General features: G+C 40.3%; 1 protein-coding gene across 1 annotated transcript; it reads left to right on the top strand.

Moving 5' to 3' along the window:
* Positions 1 to 5: 5 nt before the first annotated feature.
* On the top strand, positions 6 to 22,556 carry mtg1 (mitochondrial ribosome-associated GTPase 1). The gene is made up of 11 exons (XM_057847948.1): positions 6 to 276; positions 365 to 429; positions 516 to 620; positions 5,185 to 5,271; positions 5,371 to 5,427; positions 7,223 to 7,313; positions 7,392 to 7,453; positions 7,518 to 7,614; positions 13,940 to 14,021; positions 14,094 to 14,206; positions 22,336 to 22,556. The coding sequence occupies exons 1-11, from the start codon at positions 174 to 176 to the stop codon at positions 22,431 to 22,433; spliced, it is 960 nt and encodes a 319-aa protein (XP_057703931.1). The 5' UTR covers positions 6 to 173; the 3' UTR covers positions 22,434 to 22,556.

Below are 22,556 nucleotides of genomic sequence, written 5' to 3' on the forward strand. Positions count from 1 at the left end.
GAAGCAGACGAGGAAGAAACGCGGAACAAATAACCGTGCATATTTCTGACTCGGCGTGTAAACAATGGTACGCGTGGTATCAATTTGGTAGTTTTTTTTTTTTTTTTCCTTATTTTGAGTGAAATAAATACTGATAGTTACAGATGTAAAATTAAGTCACTTTATTTACGACAATGAAACTGTACCGGTCCCTCTACAATGTCACGAAGTTTCGAGGTGCGTTCGACTTCGGAGGACGTGAAGTAGCTCACTGGTTCCCAGGACACATGGCTAAAGGTGATTACAAGTACAATAACAATAAAATAATCGAAATGTTCAGTATTATCATCAACGTGAGCTGTTTTTTTTAAATGGCCGAGAGCAGGACTGAAGCAAATGAGAGCCAGTCTAAAGAGAGTGGACTGCGTCGTTGAAATCCACGACGCTCGAATATCCTTTTTATTATTATTATTTTAAATATATGGAAGTGTGTGCTGACAAACTACTGATTCGGAAATATCTTTAACATGAAGCACATACCGTTCTCTGGAAGAAACCCTATGTTTCAGGAGACTCTGGACGTGAAACCGCATTTGCTGGTCCTGAACAAAATGGACTTGGCTGATCTGACAAATAAACAGGTTCTGGCTGTATTAAAAACTGCATCATCATCAAAGTTTCTTAGTGACCACTGTGAAAAAGAAAGTATTTATTAAAAAAAAAAAAAAAAAAAAAAAGATTCACTTGAAGTTATCCTAAATGAAATGACAAAATGTATTTGAATTTACGATAGGCGAAATGTACATAAACTGTCATGTGTAGTAGAGATTCGTGAACTGAATTTATTTCAGTAGTTTAATTACAAAAAATTAAAAGTGAATCTATTATTACGTAGCAATTCACTACATACTGTACATTGAGAAATATATGTGAAATGTGAACTTGATTACATGCAAGTTATTAATTTTGCCGATAAAGCTCAGTAATAGAATATTGCTATACAACTTTTTTTTTAAAATTTATTATTATAATTATTATTATTATTTTTTTTTTTACAAAAAGCGACTTATATGTTTTTTATTTATTTATTTTATTAATAAATTTGCTTTTTTTTTTTGCCTATTTGGCACAGCAGCCGCATCCGACTATTTTAACAAATAAGCTAGATTTGTTTACATACAGTGGGGTGAACAACTATTTGATACACTGCTGATTTGCTGGTTTTCCCACTTGCAAAGCATGTAGAGGTCTATAATTTGTATCATAAGTTCTCTTCAACTGTGAGGGACGGAATCTAATAAAAAAAAAACAGAAAATCACGTATGATTTTTAAATAATAAATTTGCATTTAATTGCATGAAATAAGTATTTGATACATCACAAAAGTCGAACTTAATATTTGGTACAGAAACCTTTGTTTGCTACTACAGATACCAAACGTTTCCAGTAGTCCTTGACAAGGTTTGCACACACTGCAGCAGGGATTTTGGCCCACTCCTCCATGCAGATCTTCTCCAGAGCCTTCAGGTTTCTGGGCTGCTGCCAGGCAACACGGACTTTCAGCTCCCCCCATAGATTTTTCTATCGGGTTCAGATCTGGTGACTGGCTAGGTCACTCAAGGACCTTAAGATGCTTCTTATGGAGCCACTCTTTAGTTGGCTTGGCTGTGTGCTTTGGGTCGTTGTCATGCTGGAAGACCCAGCCACGACCCATCTTCAGGGCTCTCACTGAAGGAAGGAAGTTGTCAGCCAAGATCTGGTGATACATAGCCCCATCCATCCTCCCCTCAATACGGTGCAGTAGTCCTGTACCCTAGGCAGAGAAGCAGCCCCAAAAAATGATGTTTCCTCCTCCATGTTTCACGGTTGGGATGGTGTTCTTGGTGTTGTACTCATCCTTCTTTTTCCTCCAAACACGACGAGCCGAGTTTAGACCAAAAAGTTCACTTTTGGCCTCATCCGACCACATGACCTTCTCCCATTGCTCCTCTAGATCATCCAGATGGTCAGTGGCAAACTTCAGACGTGTCTGGACATGCACTGGCTTCAGCAGCGGGACCTTGCGTGCGCTGTAGGATTTTAATCCATGACGGCGTAATGTGTTTCCGATGGTTTTCTTCGAGACTGTGGTTCCAGCTCTCTTCAGGTCATTGACCAGGTCCTGCCGTGTAGTTCTGGGCTGATCCCTCACCTTCCTCATGATCAGTGATGCCCCACGAGGTGAGATCTTGCATGGAGCCCCAGAACGAGGCAGATTGACCGTCAACTTGAACTTCTTCCATTTTCTAATAATCGCTCCAACAGTTGTTACCTTCTTACCAAGCTGCTTGCTTATTTTCCTGTAGCCCATTCCAGCCTTGTGCAGGTCTATTATTTTATCCCTGATGTCCTTACACAGCTCTTTGGTCTTGGCCATTGTGGAGAGGTTGGAGTTTGTTTGTTTTAGCATGTGAACAGGTGTCTTTTATACAGGTAAAAAGTTCAAACAGGTGCAGTTACTTCCGGAAATGAGTGGAGAACAGGAGGGGTTCTTAAAAAAGAACTGAGAGCCGAAATATTTACTAGTTGGTAAAGTATCAAATACTTATTTCATGCAGTTAAATACAAATTTATTATTTAAAAATTATACAATGTGATTTTCTGGATTTTTGTATGAGATTCCGTCCCTCACAGTTGAAGAAAATTTATGATACAAATTACAGACCTCTACATGGCTTGCAAGTGGGAAAACCAGCAAAATCGGCAGTGTATCAAATACTTCTTCTCCCCACTGTATAAGCCGCGCTTGACTATAAGCGGCAACTGTATTATATTGTGGGTAGGGCTGAAACTAACGATTATTTTGATAATGGATTAATCAGATTATTACCGTAATTTTCAGACTATAAATAACTACTTTTTTTCCCCTCATTTTGAATCCTGTGGTCCTTCATAAATACAATCCAAATCCAATTTCAAAGCACACTCTCTTGTGTGACAGTTTACAGTTTAAATGGGAGTTAGTGTTGGAAGGAGAATCTAAGCTGTTATATGAATTGGTTTATATGTATTTTTGTTTTATAAAAAGAAATGACACAACTTTCCTATCTGACAATAACTCAAGTCCTAATACAACCCGAATCCTAGTCCCCGGGTTACGGACGAGTTCCGTTCCAACGCTGGTGACCAAATTTCCACGTAAGTCAGAATGAACCCTTCTGGTACCCCAACATACCCCTTAAATCTCAAAATAACTGTCCAGGAATATGTATTATATGCCATTGCACTGTCTTCGCCAAGATGTCGGAGCTAAGTCCTAGCTAGACAACGAGCTAAGCTCCGAAATGACGATGTCAGACATCCGTGTAGTTTGCTGACTGTATTCAGCAGCTCATGACATCAACGCTTGCAGACTGAAACTAAATGAAAATGTAATGAAATCAGTTTCATCTTCAATAACGGCAATTCAAATTTGTGTTGATAACTAGCTGCTAATACAGCAATAAGAATCCACACGAACGGTTAGCATGTATCAGTTAGCGTCGACACATCATAAAAAACATAAATTCGCCCCAAGTAGTCGACCACAATTGAAAATGCCTTTTTCGTGTGTTCCGATTCAATGGAATAGTTTGGCAGTTTAACAATTCTCTTATCGATTCCAACCATCACGATTTACGTTTCGTAATTTCCACATGTTACACACATCCGATTCGGCACGTAAGACTGATGATTACTCAAAAGAGAAACTACTCATCAAGTATAATCTGGAGAGTTGTCGCCGAGTGAGTTTGCATTGATTTTCACAGGCCATGTCATTATTCATTAGACGACCTAAAGGAATTGTGATTTTTCCAAAAAAGTCTATTAATAGGTCTATCGTATTCCTCGTCAAATACTCTATAAGAAAAATACAACATATATGCATCTAAAATAGTCCTAAACGATTTTATTAGCAATTTTAATACTCCTGTTAGAAAGATTCCTTGGGTATGCCTTCGTTCCCATAGCAACCAGTCAGTTATTTCCTGTTATTGTCCCACGTCACATGCGCTGCGTATTCTGGGACCTTCCATGAACTAATGTAAGTATTTCCTCTTCAAGTCATAAAGTTGTTATAATAAGTTAGAGCCGTTATCAGAGCGACCGTTTTGTGTTTTTACTGTTACGTCGGCTGTATCTCCCACTCGTCCTCGCTGCGTCGAGGAGAGCGTTGTTTACATTATATTCGCGTTGCAGATTTGTGTTAAGAGGGAATGTGTTAGTTTAGCATCTTAAAATGATGCTGTACGTCCATATGAGTGTAAAGTGCTTAGTTTTCGCCACTAGTATGCCAATATGCCAAGATGACCGCACGTGCACGCAGCGCGCTTCCGGGTTGTGCGAGCAAATGGGTCTTCCTCGTGTGTGTGCGTGCGCTCTTCTTTGTTTGCGCAAATTCCTTCTTCGTGTGTACATGCGCGCTTACTCGCGTGCGGAAGTACTATATGCCCAACGCTTTCTGCTCCAAAATAAAAGCGTGCATCACAAATCAAGAGTCAACATTATTAAAAAAATAAACAAAAACAAAAAAAACGATCGGCGACTCCGGCGTTGCAAAGTCGAAATCACGTATGTCAGGTACGTCGTAACCCAGGGACTACCTGTATGCTTCTCCAAAACACAATACAAATGGACTCAAGACACTAATTAGCATAATTGACAACTAGCTTAGTGCTCCATGTAAAGTAGTAACGTCTCATCAACATAGAATACAAACTATACAATTGGCTTCATTTACTCACCTGTGACGGAGGCACACTGGATCTAACAGCACAAAAAAGCAATCTAACTCTCGACACTTCATAATACTGTATTATTAATTCAGCAATCCAACAACAGCAGCAGCAATTGCAGCAGTGAACTCTCTCTTACTCTAATCAGTGTCGTGCACGTTTTTACGCGTTCCTCTTTTTACACACAAATAGGGACCAAACTGGACTGTACATAGCTGCTGACAAAAATCAATTATCACATTAGTTGGCAACTAATTTATTCGATTTTAATCGATTTAATCAATTAGTTGTTGCAGCATTATTTATGGGATTTTTATACAAAAACACTTGGAGCTCGTTATCCTGCAATCCACATGTAAACTGCACTCAACTATAAACTGAAGGGTTTAAAATGTGAGGGAAAGTAGCATGTTATCGTTCGAAAATTACTTTTTTTTTTTTCTCCCTGCAGAGGATCCTGAATAAGCTTAATTCTAACGGAGTGAAGAATGTTCTGTTCACTGACTGTCTAAAGCAGCGAGACAACAGTGTTACCAAGGTCTGCGAAATTTTTCCCGAAAACTTCAATTACCCTAATAAAGGATTTTATTGATTTAAAGCCAATGTGTGTTTTTTTTTTGTTTTTTTTTTTGTGCAGTTGGTGCCAACAGTCTTGGAGATGATTACAAAGTCGCCACGCTTTAACAGAGAAGAGGTACGAACCAAGTAAAACGTATAGGCATTAAAGCTAAAGATGAAAAAAAGTCATTATAGTTAGGATGCTGAATTTAAACTAGCGAAGCAACTAATTATAAATCGTAACACTATTTAACAATGCTGCCATGGTACAGTGGTATGAAAAAGTATCTGAACCTTTTGGAATTTCTTACATTTCTGCATAAAATCACCATCAAATGTAATCTAATCTTTGTCAAAATCACACAGATGAAAATACAGTGTCTGCTTTAACTAAGGCCACCCAAATATTTATAAGTTTTCAATAATTTAATGAGGATAGCATGCAAACAATGACAGAAATGGGGGAAAATAAGTAAATGAACCCGTTGCCTAAGGAGACTTAAAGAACAATTGAAACCAATATTTACCAAACATTTTAGGACAAGTGTGTGCCCAATCACTGGTGAGTAGTTTAAAGCTGCCCTGCCCACTATAAAACACACACCTCGTAAGAATTGTCTTGATGAGAAGCATGGTCTGGTGTGCATCATGGCTCCGTCAAATGAGCGGTCTTAAATCCTGCGATCAAGGATTGTTGATTTGTTTAAAGCTGGGAAAGTCTAAAAGTCTGGATGTTCATCAATCCACAGCCAGAGAAATTGTCTACAAATGAAGAAAGTTTGGACTGATGCTTTTTTCCCAAGGAGTGGCAGTCAATCAAAAATGACACCAAGAGTTTAGCGCAGAATACTCAGAGAGGTTAAAAAAAAGAACCCTAGAGTGTCTGCTAAAGACTTACAGAAGTCACTGGCACCATGCACACATCAACGATATGTAAAACTATGACCAAGAATGGTGTTTATGGGATGACTTCATGGAGGAAGCCACTGCTGTCTAAGAAAAACATTGTTGCTCCTTTAATGTTCGCAAAAAGGCACTTGTACACACCACAGAAGTTTTGGCAAAATATTTTGTGGACTGATGAAACCAAAGTTGAATTATTTGGAAGTAACACACAACGTCATGTGTGGAGGAAAAATGGAACAGCTCACTAACATCAGCACCTCATCCACACTGTGACGCATGGTGGAGAGGGCATCGTGATTTGGGGCTGTTTAGCTACTTCAGGGCCTGGACAACTTGCAATCATTAATGGAAGAAAGAATTCAAAACTTTATCAGGATGTTTTGCAGGAAAACCTGAGGCCGTCTGTCAGACAGTTGAAGCTAAAAAAAGGATGGATGCTGCAACAAGACAATGATCCAAAACACAGAAGTAAATCAACTTCAGAATGGTTTCAGAAGAACAAAATACACTTGAGTGGCCAAGTCAAAGTCCAGACTTGAACCCCATTGAGAGGATGTGGCATGACATAAAGACACAGATTCATGCCAGACATCCCAGGAATTTTGACTGAACTACAACCGTTTTGTAGAGAAGAATGAGCCATGATTAGTCCAGATCGATGTGTCAGAGTGATCTGCAGCTACAGGAAGCATCTGGTTGACGTTATTGCTGCCAAAGCGGAGGGTCACAAAAATTTTAAATGTCATGGTTCACTTCCTTATTTTCCCCCCTTCTGTCATTTTTTTCATACTATCCTCATTAAAAAATGAAAACCTATAAAGGTTTGGGTGGTTTGAGTTAAAGCAGACACTGTTTTTTCATCTGTGTGATTTTGTCAAAGATCAGATCACATTTGTTGATTTTTTGCAGAAATGTGAGAAATTCCAAACGTTTCAGATACAGTGCAGATACAGTGGTATGAAACAGTATCTGTTAACTACAAGCCTTTTTCTCTTAATCTCATGTGCATGTATACTTTTTCTTAGAATCATAATTATTGCCTGATGATAATTGGAGTACCCAATGTGGGAAAGTCATCACTTATCAACTCACTAAGAAGGACACATTTGAAAAAAGGTATTGCAACAGATTATTGGCATTGTTTTAGTATCTGAGTAACCTGAATGAAATTTCAACATAGCAAATTTCATTCAGGCCGTGCGTCTCGAGTCGGCGGAGAGCCTGGGATAACACGAGCCGTCCTTACTAAGATTCAGGTCAGTAACATCTGAACGTTTTTCTGTTCAAAATAGTGTTATGTACAGTACGTGTCATTCTCAGGTGTGTGAACGCCCTATTATGCACCTACTAGACACACCTGGAGTCTTACCCCCGAAGATAGAGAGTGTCGAAACGGGCATGAAGCTCGCGTTGTGTGGTGAGCAGATTTAATTAACATGTTATATCAATCAGTCTCAACTACTATGCTGAGTGAGGAGTTGTGAATAAAATTAAATGTTGTATCGTTACAGCAGTACTTCTCAAATAGTGGGGGGCGCAGAGCGATGCCGAGGGTGGCGCATGTGACCTTGGGGAACATACTTTTTTGCCGTACTAGAATAAAATGTAATTGCGCATTAGGTGTGGGAACGTCTTGTTACCCCATGATTCGACACGATTTGCGATACAAAACTCACGATAATGATAATCTCACAATATGGCAGTACAACAATGATCGATACTGTGGTCAGGAAATTATTCTAGGATATTCTAAAAACAACTAATAAACAGAAAAACAAGCTTCTGCTTTGAATTGGAATACGTTTATCACTAGTAGATGTCCAATCTATTTAAACTGGGAGAATGATGAATGCTCATTCGCTGCTAGCCTTCCACTTCAAATGGATTGGACGTCTACGGCGGTCAATGGCAACCACTGAGTTTCATTTGGGGGCATTTCATGTCATTTGCTATTGATTTTGGGGCATTTTTAGGGTCACATCCTTTTGATTTTTGGGCATTTAAGGGTCACTTCCTGTTGATTTTGGGTTAGAGAACAGGAAGTGACCCAGGAATCTCCCAAATGAATAGGCAGGGACTCAAACTCAACAGAAAGTGACCTGTAAATGCCCCGAAAATCAAAAAGAGTGGCTGTGTGACAGGGGTCGCGTTAACCGGATATTTTCCGTTGTTGACCGGTTTTTTAAAACGGTGACGGAAAAAACTGACGTCTGTCTGTCATTTTGACAGGTTGTAATTCACACCCCAGACCACAGGGTGGCGAGTTAGCATATTAATTAGCTATTGTCTCTCTTAATGCATGACGTCGTTGGCTCTTCTGTCAGAATATTGTAGCGTCACCGGGGTCTGGCGGCGGCACCGTGATTGACACATCAACGCGAGGTTCTTATTGGTGCACCCGGTGTGCCAGCGCGTCATCCAATTGATGGACAAGATTGCTGCCCAATCACATGACGTCACAACTCCGCCCCCCTGACTGGAGCCGCCATATTGTGTGTCAACTGTTCATGTTTACACATTACCGCTACGTACATGCCTCCTATTACGGCGTGTTTTTCTGCTCGTTAATATTAATAATCAAAATGGTGAAGGCGTGTGTGGTTGGTTGCTGTAACAGAAAAGATAGACGGAGAGACTTGAAGTTCTACTGTATTCTGAGAGACCCGAGGATGAGAGCGAGATGGACTGCTGTAATTCGACAAGAAATCTGGGCACCAAACGATCACCACAGACTATGTAGTAGTCATTTTATATCTGGTAAGATGCATTTAATATATATTTAGAAGATTTTGAGCTGACAACCACAATTAAGATCATTGTGTGACGTTGGTGATTGGGGTCTATATCGTTGCCTCTTTTTCTTTGGGGGCGGAGTAAAAAGGGAGAAAAATACCACGACTCCCGTGTCTAATTTTTCGCCGCCAAGCAAGCGTTACAATATTAATTAAAAATGAATGAAAACTAAATACTATTGAATATGTCATCATTATCATTTTAAAAATTGAAGTGACCGGTAAAAATAGATTATGACCGGATTTTTATGACCCTGTCAGTCAAAATGACAGACAACGAAAATGTCTAGCGCAACCTCTGCTGTGTGAATGCTCCGGTTTTGAATGAATAAACTTTCATTCACCCCTCCCAGTCTATATAGACCCTACTCACCTACGTCACAAAATGGGCGTGTCGCTGTTTCCGGCCGCCATATTGTACCTCTTTTTCAGACCTATTCTCATTGTTTTCAATTAGTCGAGTAAGTTATAGAGCAATTCATGGAAGCCCCGGTGTTATCTGACGCTGTAAACTCATTGGATCCGTTGCATAAAAGGCGTTACGTGGAAAAGCTTCAGTTTATCCATTCGCCAGATCCGTATTTGATGCCTAAATCGATGTTTTTCGACCCGCTGGCTTCGCCTGACATCTGATATCCTGATATTTACAACTATCTTGTCCACACAAAATCAGCCTATTCTCACGAAAGCTTGAAAAAGCTTGGAGGCTTATAAATGCTACGTTGCTGGTTGGGTGAAACAGGTCCTCGTACACGAAAATTCGGCAGGAATCTTGTGCTCGGAAGGTGAGTTACGAAATTTTCAATTCAAAATCTTTTGTTCTTGCTAGCATCCACTGTCAAGTCTAATGTATTTCATGTCATTTGTCAATGGAGCTAGGGCTTTTAATGTTTATATGGTTTAGCGATAGCACTCTGACTACATACATACGTGTATGTTGTCGGCGATTAGCCTAGCAATGATCTTAATTGTGGTTGTCAGCCCAAAACCCTCTAAATATATATTAAATGCATCTTACCAGATATAAAATGACTACTACATAATCTGCGGTAGTCGTTTGGAGCCCAGTTTTCTCGTCGAATTGCAGCAGTCAATCTCGGTCTCCTCCTCGGGTCTCTCGGAATACGGTAAAAATTCAAGTCTCTCCGTCTATCTTCTCTGTTTTTGCAACTGACCGCCACACACGACTTCACCGTTTTGATTATTAATGTTAACGAGCAGAAAAACACGCCATAATAGGAGGAATTTACGAAGCGCTAATGCATTAACATGACTAGTATCCGGACATCATGGCGTGGGGGCGTGGCTGTGACGTCACGTGAGTAGGGTCTATAGATGGGGCGTCTAGCGCTGTCAATGGCAACCATAGAGTTAACAGGGAAACTATAATGGTGCAGGCATGAAAATCTCTCACCTTTCGGCGAAATTCGCCGTTTTGAAGTCAAAAAGGGCGACCTACGTGAATTGCGTAGATCCGAGGAGAAATTCTTTTTGGGGGGTGGGGGGGTCGGGTCGGGAGGTTTTATTAAATTATTATTATTATTATCATCATCATATGATTAACTTAGTACGTAAACTGATCGGTTCTTTAAAAAAGTGACACGGACAGTCAGCAAATCCTTCTAGATGCTTCGCTGACGAGAACCAATCATCGGCCCAAGCTGCGGGCCATTATTCCAAACGCGCGCACTCCTTACGTGAAAAAAGGAGTGCTCGGCGAGCCTTTGGTTGAATTGCAAAGCTGCGAAAACAAAAAAGCAGGCCTTATCCTCACCGGGCAGACCAGAGCGCAGCATACACACTTGCCTGTATTTGCCAGCAGATCGAATTTGGTGAGTAATGGTTTCAATCGTTTTCACATTTTGCGAAATAAAAAAGTTAATGCCATTCGTTGCAGCTTGCGTTGAACACTGCCAGAGCTAGCCAAATCTCCCATGAAAAAAAAATAGCTCCCGTTAAATTGGCGTCAAGCTTGTGTATTTAGCGGTAATATAAACGAAGAAACACACTGTTGAGTCAAATTAAGCGGCATGCTCTCGGATTGAGGGGTCGCCTCGCATCGCATCGGTCCCGTCGTCCGCCCTAGACGCGTTATTTTCGGCTGGGACTTGAGCTGACGGCCGGTGTCGGCACAACACCGGCCCGACGAGTGGTGGGAATGACTCTTGCTTCTCAAAGCTTTTCAGAAATACAGGGATCCCTCGTTTTTCGCGGTTAATGGGGACCAGAACCCGCCGCAATAAGTGAAAACCGCGAAGTAGCGGCCCCCCCCCCCCCCCCCCCCCCACTTTTTGGGTGTGTGTTCAATGTATTTATTCAGATTTTACATTGGAAAAAAGATACATATATATAAGACATGTTTTTTCACTTTTTTCACCAAAGTATCATTTATAAATGGTTTTCAAGCACTTCAAAATGTAAGAATTATGATAAGTTTTAAACATGTTACTGCCCCACCGAATTATTTTTAAACAAGAATAAAGTAGTAAGAAAATGCTTGGCTTTATTAAATGCTTCATACTGAGTCTACTCAAACCCTCTCAGGCTTTGTTAAACGGTGATTGACACATGTGCAAAGTTTTTCTTTTTATATATATTTATTGTTTGAAGCAACTTATTTGATTGAATAATAAAAACACAAATGTCCTAGCCAAAAGGTGGGCCAAACGCAAAACAACATTACTTCAATGGAAAAATTTGTTTCAATCAAGAAAAGTAGTTTTCAAATGCTTTTTTTGTCTCAAATTTATTTTGCAATCAAAAACATTTTTTTTTTATTGAAGTGACTTTTGGGATTAAAAGTATAACTGTATTTTGAAAAGCAACTTTGTTTTTGATTGATTGAATAATAAAAACACAAATCTACCTCCATCGTTATTGAGAGAGAATTTAAGAAAGCTTTAAAACTAAAAGCCACCGGGGAGTCTGTTTTTTTTTTAAAAAATATTTATATTTCATTACATAGACATGCCTCATAGGGAAAGGAGATTAAGGGATAAAAAAAAAGGAGTTGGATGAGGCTGCTAAAGGCAGCGGATACCTCATCAGCTGGGTGAATAGCAGACCTGGTAAGAACAGGTTTGCAAGGATAGTCGGGTATTAAATACAATTATAAACACATTACAATGTTATTTTTCTATAAGATTTTATGTCATTGCTTTATTAATCATTATGTGCTAGAGTTGTTAAGTATGGATAATAATGAAATAATAGTTTTAAGAGAACTGCTGTTGGTGGCTCAGTGACCATCTGATGTGGTTTGTTCTCAGATGAACAAGTTGAGGAAGGAAGTTTTGATGCAGAGGTTGAAGGAAGAAAAGAGGCAGACTGACTGAGTCACAGCCAGAAAGTGTTGATGACAGTTTTGATTTCTATTCACTGTTGCCCCCTCCCAATTAGAGTATGTCACAGTCGTAGCCAATAATTATCTAAAGCTGGTTAAAATTGAAGTTATGTTATTTTAAGGTGTATTAAATACTTGTTCATGTGCTCCTTTTGATCTACGAGCACCCGCCCCTCCACCGGTCTCTGCACGGCCCTGCTGAAACACAGTGTGGGTCGACAGAGCTCAATATTTTGTTGGGGTGTACAGTGTACTGGAACATATTTCCTCTACATCCTTCTCACCTTTTTAACCCCTGAACCATTTTCATGCCTGATGGTGGAAGATTTGGTAGCAACTTGTTTCCTTATGATTCTTATTTTTTTAAAACATTGACACCTTTTTAAAACGATATCTCTATTCTTGGCAGTAGCATATCAATAACCTTTCAGGATACAAAGTGTCACGATATATCACCATTGCGATATTTGTTCAAACCCCTATTGCACATCCACTCAGCAAGGGGCAGTGCCGCTTTCATTTTCAGAGTGTGCGCAGTATTTTGAACCAAACAAGAGGCCACAGCAAAGGACGCTGGAGAAATGAAGAGCCAAGACGAGGAAATTTGACGAAGCGTATGTAGCGTTTGGCTTTTGGCTTTGACTTTTAATACAGTATGAGACGAGGAAAGACCAGTCTGTTTACTCTGTCTAAACTGTTTGCAGCGGACAGCAGGAAGCCAAATCAGTTAAGATGTCACTTAAAGACATTAGACCCCAATCACATTGCCAAGCCGTTTGATTTTTTTTTTTACAAAAATGTGCCGAAAATTGCCAACAATTGACCAGCTTTGTCAGTGCTACAGTAGTGAACCAGCGAGCACTGTTATCGTCATATAAGGTGGCATACCAAGTTACTCAGTGCAAAAAAAATACATCATAGCAATGGAGCTGATACTTCTTGCAGCAAAAATAAAAACTGTCCCTCTGTTATGACACTGTCATTTTTGTTCTGTTAATTTTTGTTTTTTCAGTCCAACTGTTTGGCATATTGTCCTCGTGAGTTAATGTTGCTAATCAATTTGGATGCATTATTATTTGTTGATTTTATTATTTTTATATATGTATTTTTCATTATAAAATGGTCAAAAATGTACCTTGTGTGTACTTTTTACAGTTTGGATGGGACTTTTTTTTTTTTTTTAAGTCAGGCAAATTGATGTGCTTTTCTGTTACAAACAAACAATGTTAATAAAGTTATACTTTATTTTAAGCTTCTATACTAATCTATAAACTTAATAATTAAATCTATATTGCTTTTTTTCTCTTTAATATTAAAAAGGACAATGTAATATATTAATAAATTGTACCTAAAAAAAATAATAATTTTATAGATAAATGATACTATTTACAGTGGCGGCACAGTTGGGGGGGTTGTTTTCCTGGGAGGAACATAACAGGAAATTGAGAATCACTGAGTTACAGAAAGAACAATTGAAGCCACTGTCAGATATGAAATTTTTGTGATGCAAAATCTGTATTTTAGCTCAATGTAGGTTGGGATCTGTGCTAAATCCAAACTTATATTGAACTCCATTGGGAAATGCTCCTTGTGTCGTCTTTCTCCAGGAACTATCCTGGATCATTTAGTGGGTGAGGATGTTATCGCTGACTACTTGCTGTATTCTTTGAACCGTCTTGGAAACTTCAGGTAAAAAAGTATCTGAATTGATATCACGTGATCAACGTTGACATTTGTCTCTCTTTTGGTCCGTGTCTGAAGTTATGTGGAAAAATACAACCTGGAAGAGCCCAGCGATGACATTCAAAATGTCCTCAAACGCATCGCTGTGAAGCTTAGGAAGGTTCAGCGTGTCAAAGCCCTCACTGGAGTGGGTAAGAGAGATTACTCGGAATACAAGTAAACACATTCAGAGACAACAGGGGGAAAAATTATTGTTTTAACATACGAGAGAATGATGTCGTACTTTGCTAATTTTCTGAAATGGCTTTTCTTTGGAGTTGTGCTGCTAGATAAATATAATTTGACCAAATACCTATTAATACCACATTTTTCCAAGTCACAAAAGCACCTAACTTCAAAAACCAGGTCAATACAATTATTCCATCCATCCATCCATCCATCCACCCACCCAAGAAAAAATTATCACAATTATCAACATGGCCACCTGAAAATAGCTAAATTAAACTGGAAACATAACGAAATTAAACTGCTACTGGATCATACAGCCGAGGAAGAGACAGTCCATCGTCCGTCTTTGGAAATGTGTGGTTTATTTTGTTGCTGACGCCGACCAAAAATTACGTTGTGTCTGGGTTATAAAATCCCGCCAGCCGCCCTCCCCGCACAGAGAGCGTCGAGTCGCCAACACTGGACAAGTCTATGAAAATGTCCAACCTGGGTTATTCTTGGGACATCTCTCCATGTGTGAAAGCCATGGCACGGGTAAATCCCATGTAACCTTACACGGGAATTTACCAACATATACAGTGCCTTGCAAAAGTATTCGGCCCCCTTGAACCTTGCAACCTTTCGCCACATTTCAGGCTTCAAACATGAAGATATAAAATTTTAATTTTTTGTCAAGAATCAACAACAAGTGGGACACAATCGTGAAGTGGAACAAAATTTATTGGATAATTTAAGCTTTTTTAACAAATAAAAAACTGAAAAGTGGGGCGTGCAATATTATTCGGCCCCCTTGCGTTAATACTTTGTAGCGCCACCTTTTGCTCCAATTACAGCTGCAAGTCGCTTGGGGTATGTTTCTATCAGTTTTGCACATCGAGAGACTGACATTCTTGCCCATTCTTCCTTGCAAAACAGCTCGAGCTCAGTGAGGTTGGATGGAGAGTGTTTGTGAACAGCAGTCTTCAGCTCTTTCCACAGATTCTCGATTGGATTCAGGTCTGGACTTTGGCTTGGCCATTCTAACACCTGGATACGTTTATTTTTGAACCATTCCATTGTAGATTTGGCTTTATGTTTTGGATCATTGTCCTGTTGGAAGATAAATCTCCGTCCCAGTCTCAGGTCTTGTGCAGATACCAACAGGTTTTCTTCCAGAATGTTCCTGTATTTGGCTGCATCCATCTTCCCGTCAATTTTAACCATCTTCCCTGTCCCTGCTGAAGAAAAGGAGACCCAAACCATGATGCTGCCATCACCATGTTTGACAGTGGGGATGGTGTGTTCAGGGTGATGAGCTGTGTTGCTTTTACGCCAAACATATCGTTTTGCATTGTGACCAAAAAGTTCAATTTTGGTTTCATCTGACCAGAGCACCTTCTTCCACATGTTTGGTGTGTCTCCCAGGTGGCTTGTGGCAAACTTTAAACAAGACTTTTTATGGATATCTTTGAGAAATGGCTTTCTTCTTGCCACTCTTCCATAAAGGCCAGATTTGTGCAGTGTACGACTGATTGTTGTCCTATGGACAGACTCTCCCACCTCAGCTGTAGATCTCTGCAGTTCATTCAGAGTGATCATGGGCCTCTTGGCTGCATCTCTGATCAGTTTTCTCCTTGTTTGAGAAGAAAGTTTGGAAGGATGGCCGGGTCTTGGTAGATTTGCAGTGGTCTGATGCTCCTTCCATTTCAATATGATGGCTTGCACAGTGCTCCTTGAGATGTTTAAAGCTTGGGAAATCTTTTTGTATCCAAATCCGGCTTTAAACTTCTCCACAACAGTATCTTGGACCTGCCTGGTGTGTTCCTTGGTTTTCATAATGCTCTCTGCACTTTAAACAGAACCCTGAGACTATCACAGAGTAGGTGCATTTATACGGAGACTTGATTACACACAGGTGGATTCTATTTATCATCATCGGTCATTTAGGACAACATTGGATCATTCAGAGATCCTCACTGAACTTCTGGAGTGAGTTTGCTGCACTGAAAGTAAAGGGGCCGAATAATATTGCACGCCCCACTTTTCAGTTTTTTATTTGTTAAAAAAGTTTAAATTATCCAATAAATGTTGTTCCACTTCACGATTGTGTCCCACTTGTTGTTGATTCTTGACAAAAAAATTCAATTTCATATCTTTATGTTTGAAGCCTGAAATGTGGCGAAAGGTTGCAAGATTCAAGGGGGCCGAATACTTTTGCAAGGCACTGTAAGTCTGAAAGGGGCTATAGTCTCAACAGCGTGTCCTGGGTCGGCCCTGCGGCCCCCTTAGTGGGACGTGCCCGGAACGTCTCATTAGGGAGGCATCGTGGAGGCATCTTAATCAGATGCCCGAGACACCTCATCTGGCTCTTCTTGATGCCGAGACTCTACTCTGAGCCCCTCCCCGATGATGGAGCTTCTCACCTTATCTCTAAGGGAGAGCCCGGACACCCTACCTAGGAAACACATTTCGGCCGCTTGTATCCGGTATCACGTTCTTTTGGCCATGACTCACGTCTCGTGACCATAGGTGAGGGTAGGAACATAGATCAACCGGTAAATTGAGAGCTTCACCTTTCGGCTCAGCTCCCTCTTCACCACGACGGACCGATGCAGAGTCTGCATCACTGCAGACGCAGCACCGATCCGCCTGTCGATCTCCCGTTCCATTTTTCCGTCACTTGTGAACAAGAACCTGAAATACTTGAACTCCTCCACTTGGGGAAGGACCTCATTGGAGAGGGCATTCCACCTTTTCCCGACTGAGGAACATGGTCTCGGATTTGGAGGTGCTGATTCTCATCCTGGACGCTTCACACTCAGCTGTGAACCGTTCCAGGGAGAGTTGAAGGTCACAGCTTGATGAGGCCAACAACACTACATCATCTGCAAAAAGCAGAAATTCAATACTGAGGCCACCAAAACCGGACCCCCTCATTACATCAGCTGCTCCTTGATATATTCAAAGTATCGTAATCGGCAAAAAAATATCGGCCATGCCTTTTTTTAATATATACTGTATATATTTTTTAATTAAATCTTTTTCTAATTGCATTTAACGTTACAGACATAATATGTTAAACTCATCCAGAGTCTTTAGTTTAGGCTTAAGGTAGGGTTATCAAATTTATCCCGATAACAGCAGTAATTAATTTTTAAAAAAATGTAGCACGTTAAAATATTTAACGCAATTAATGCATGCGCTGCACGACCCACTCACGCATTGTCGCGCTCAATCTGTAATGGCGCCGTTTTACCTATATAAAGAGATAAAAGCCAGCGTAAAATGAGTAGAGTGAATTTTGGCAGCCTTTGGAACCTTTTTTTAATTGGCTAAAGCCTTACGATCCCTCTCCCTACGATTAGAAATATCATGGGAAGCAATGTGGGGAAGCAAGGTAGCAACTGATCTTTTTCTTAACACCTTATGTTATTTCCCAACGCAGAGAAGATATATCAATTGGTAGCACTACGCACAGTCATGGTTCCACTTCCCATCATGCATTTGGGCATGGCTACAGTATCATTTACTGAAAGCTCAGCAAATATACTAGATGGCAATATTTAGTCACAATATACAAAGTCACAAGTCTTTCTATCCGTGGATCCCTCTCACAGAAAGAATGTTAATAATGTAAATGCCATCTTGAGGATTTATTGTCATAATAAACAAATAAAGTACTTATGTACTGTATGTTGAATGTATATATTCGTCCGAGTTTTATTCATTTTTTTCTTAATGCATTGCCAAAATCTATATGATCGGGAAAAATTATCGGTAAGGATTGGAATTGAATCGGGAGCAAAAAAAGCAATCGGATCGGGAAATATCGGGATCGGCAGATACTCAAACTAAAACGATCAGGATCGGATCGGGAGCAAAAAAACATGATCGGAACAATCCTATTATGAACAGAATCGATGACATACGGCAGCCTTGGCGGAGTCCAACCCTCACTGGTAAAAGATCTGACTTACAACCGGCTACAAAGACCAAACTCGCAGTTATACAGGGACTGGACACATTTGAATGCCTTCTCCACAAATCACATGTAGACTGGTTGGGCGAACTCCCATGACGTCCCCCAAGAACCCTGCTGAGGTTATAGAGCTGATACACTGTTCTGCAGGCCGGACGGAAACCACACTGCTCTTCCTGAATCCAAGAGTCGACATCCCGACGGACCCTCCTCTCCAGTACTGCTGAGTACACCTTCTCAGGGAGGGTGAGGAGTGTGATCCCCCTATTACACACCGTCTGGTCCCACTTATAAAAAATAAAAACGGGACCACCACCCCGGTCTGCCAATCCAGAGGCATTGTCCCTGATGTCTATGCGATGTTGCAGAGTTGTGTCAACCAAGACAGCCCCACAAAATCGAGAGCCTTGTCACCGAGGAGTTTTTTAACCACCTCAGTGACTTCAACCCCAGAAATAGGAGAACCTGCCGCGGAGTCCCCAGGATCTGAATGTAGGAGGTTTTCAAAGTATTTGGCCCACCGACACACAACATCCCAGGTCAATGTCAGCAGCGCCCCATCAACGCTATACACAGTGTTGGTGGTGCACTTCAGTTGGACTCTTTGTTTCTTTTTTCCCAAAAGTGCCAAATAAACAAGTTACATCATAAACATGCATATGCAACATGAATACGGTGTAAATAAATGCTTGAGACGGATAAGCGACATGGAAAACAGATAAAGGAATGTATTAAATATATTTAGTTTGATTGCCGGCTAGTCGTATTATTTTATTTCGTATTAACTGATTACAATGGCAACTTATTTTGCACATTGAGATATGCGTTTACTGCATGCAGGTAGCGTTCAAGACCACTACGGTGGCCGAGAGGTGTCAGGTGAAATGCAAAGTCCAAACACTTTGCAAAAAGAAAAAAAACACAAACCCCAATTTCAAACGCTTTACAAAAGATAAAAGCACGAATGCACACTGCCACAACACGATCCCTAATTGCAAAAGCGCGACTGCAAATTGGCAAAAGCACAAATGCAAATTACCACAGCACGAATGCAAATTGCCACAACACATAGCAAGAAGCCCAAGAGGAAGACCCGGAAGTAGACTACATTTCACGGAAGTAGGCATGAGGACTACAACTCCCACCCTCCTCCTGCTACAGTGAACCGCAACTCATCGTTTCGACACACGTACAGAGCTGGAAAACATAAGTTACATAAGTCGCTAACACATTTACACTTTGAATATTGCTATATGTGCTTGGTGACCATCTCTACGGACCTTTACAAAGTCAAGTAAGCCCGCAAACAGTTTGCTGAAGACATGTCAACAAAGCACATAGATTACTGGAACCATGTCCTATGGTCTGATGAGACGGGCGGGCTTTCTTGTGTACCATCTTCAGAAGATGTAGAGTGCGGCGTATGGTCTGGGCACTAACAGGCTGACCCCCCACCACTTCAATCTCTGCAGCAATGCTGACAGCAATCCTGTAACGAGTCACTTGACATTTTAGAGGGAAAATGACAAGCAGTACTCAATTTCGACATTTAGGGATGTACGTTTTTTTCAAAGGGGCGTAGTCACTTTTGTTGCCAGGGGTTTAGATATTAATGGCTATATTTTGAGTTATTTTGAGGGGATAATAAATGAACTCTATTATATAAGCTGCACACAGACTAGTTTTCATTGTGTCAAAGTGTCATTTTGTCAGTGTTGTCCCATGAAAAGATATACTTAAATATCTGCAGAAATGCGTGGGGTGTACTCACTTTTGTGATACACTGTATAGCAATACACAAAGTGTCATCCTTTTTTTTTTGGGTTGTTGTTTTTTTTTTAAACTTCCGGGTCATCCTCTTACCGTCGTGCTGTGGGATTTTGCTGTCTTGCAAGCCTTTTGCATTTGTCCGGCGAGCCATTTACTGTCGTGTTGTGGCAATTGGGGTTCGTGCTTTTGCCAATTTGCAATCGCGCCTTAGGAATTGGGATCCTGTTGTGGCAGTTTGCATTCATGCTTTTTTTCTTTTGCAAAGCGTTTGCAATTGGGGTTCATGCTTTTTTCTATTTGCAAAGTGTTTGGACTTCGCATTACGCCTGACACCTCTCGTCCACTGTAGACCACACTGTTTAGTAACATTAACAACCACAAGTACCATGTTATTTTTTTCTACATTGATAGTTATGTGTATAGTTTTTCAATTTATTAGCTGCAATCAGTAACTAAAGTCCTCAGATGAAAACCAACAAACGGTTCGCGAATGCGGAAGCAAGGTTGCCTCTTAGCAAACAACAATAACAGGGAGATTGCATACAAGGGTTTATTGAACACAGTGAGCCACGATGAAAGGCAGTCGGATGAAAAAAAACAAGGCAAGGATGCAACTCGCAATGAAGGGATCGAGAATACAAACTGTCAAATGGCAGCAAGTCAATATCTCGGCAACCTGCCTAGGATCGGTTTAAAGACACTACTGATGAACTTTAATTGGATTCAGGTATGACATTGTGAACCCATCCCACAGCTGTGTAACAAAACAATCTGACCAGCAGCAGAATGTGACAAAATCATGCCAGTCGTCATACTAGCTTCGCTAGTATAGAGCACAGCTATTCTCCCAGTACAACCCAACTGAGTCATCACCCCCAGTGTGTATTGCGTTCGTGAAGCATGGCGTCCTCCATAGGTCGAAAACATCTTCTAAATATTAGATTTCTAAATCACTGGCAATACTTTGTGTGTTTCTAATAGCATAATTTAATAAAAGAGAACACTTGTGGCTTATTAGACCCTACAAGTCTTTAATTCCGTGGTTTCCTTTAAATCACATAGTTACATGGTATGGTAATGCAGGTAGGCCCTCGGGTTACGACGTTCCCGATTTATGTGATTTCGACCCTACGACGCGTCCACCATTCAGTTTCCAGTCCTTTTTTTTTTTTAGTCGCGTAAACAGTACCTAGTTCTTGCCATGTCAGGATCCCCTCCCCACCCAGCAGCATTGCCATTCCTGATGGTGTCAGGTCCCACTTCCTTGTTCTTATGCTGTTGCTGCTGCTTCCCCGCGGCGCGGACTCCTCTTGCGAATCCCGATCTGGTTAAGAGATGGGATACTGGCCACCTGAGCGGCCATGATATCCCCAGTCTCTCGCCTCCATACTCTTTCCATAGTGCCCTTTTCTCTCAGCAAGGCAACTTACTCACAAGTAAAGCCCAAATAGTTTTTTTTCTTTAAGGCTGAGTAGTCATTGAATATAACAACATTTAACACAACGTACCTCACAGTATCTTATTTTTTAACTTTATCTTTTTAATATGGTGTATGATACCGTATTGGCCCGAATATAAGACAGTGTTTTTTGCATTGAAATAAGACTGAAAAAGTGGGAGTCGTCTTATATTCGGGGTCTAGACATTATACCCATTCACGACGCTAGATGGCACCAGATATCATTGAAGTGAATGCTGAACTTGAGGAGTAATGTTCTGTCGTGACAGATCTCAGCTACTCTCAAGTTTAACCAGTTTGCATTATTTTATTGCAATGTTTTTCCTTATTCAGATTTGTTTCAAGACTACAGTTACAGTTAGATCTCACTTTGATGGTTAATGCAGGTATTGCAATTTTGTTGTTTTATCACAACAGATTGGTTTATTTACATTTCAAAAACCAGAAGCCATTCATTTACGAATGTGATTGCACTTTAGTTTACATTTTTAAATGTACAGATATTAAGATTTGAATGAGTCAAAATAACATGCTTTTTCTCTCAAATATATTGTTATAATCATTTGTTTCAGATGTTCTGTAATTATTTTCTGTATAAAAATTAATTTGGTGTTCAAAAAGTCTTTTTTTTTCAAACTTGAAAAAGAGGGGGTCGTCCTATAATCAGAGCCGTCTTATATTGGGGCCAATACGGTACATGTTTTTGGACAATTACTTAGAGGTTCAAGGGGAATCTTGGGGTACTTGAAGGGTTAATTCTGATTTATGCGGAAATTCGGGTTACATTGCCAACCTAGGAACTGCGCTCATTCGTAACCTGGGGACCACCTGTAATCTATATAGTAATGTGTCATTCACATTTTAAAATGTGCCAAGTGATGATAACAATATTTACTCTCCTTTAGGCAACGTTACCGTCACCGTTCCCAATTATCCAGCGGCTGCATACGACTTCATCCGAGCCTTTAGGAAAGGAGAGTTAGGCCAAGTAATTCTGGACTAAAAGAACAGATTTCATGAATGCACTACGGCATCTATACTTTGTAAGTAAAAAAATAAATAAATAAAGATATGACTTGAACAGTAGCGCAGGAAGTGGTGTGCTGCAGCACCCCGTTGGTTTGTT

Source organism: Corythoichthys intestinalis, chromosome 10 (genome assembly GCF_030265065.1).
Source record: "Corythoichthys intestinalis isolate RoL2023-P3 chromosome 10, ASM3026506v1, whole genome shotgun sequence".
Classification (NCBI taxonomy): domain Eukaryota; kingdom Metazoa; phylum Chordata; class Actinopteri; order Syngnathiformes; family Syngnathidae; genus Corythoichthys; species Corythoichthys intestinalis.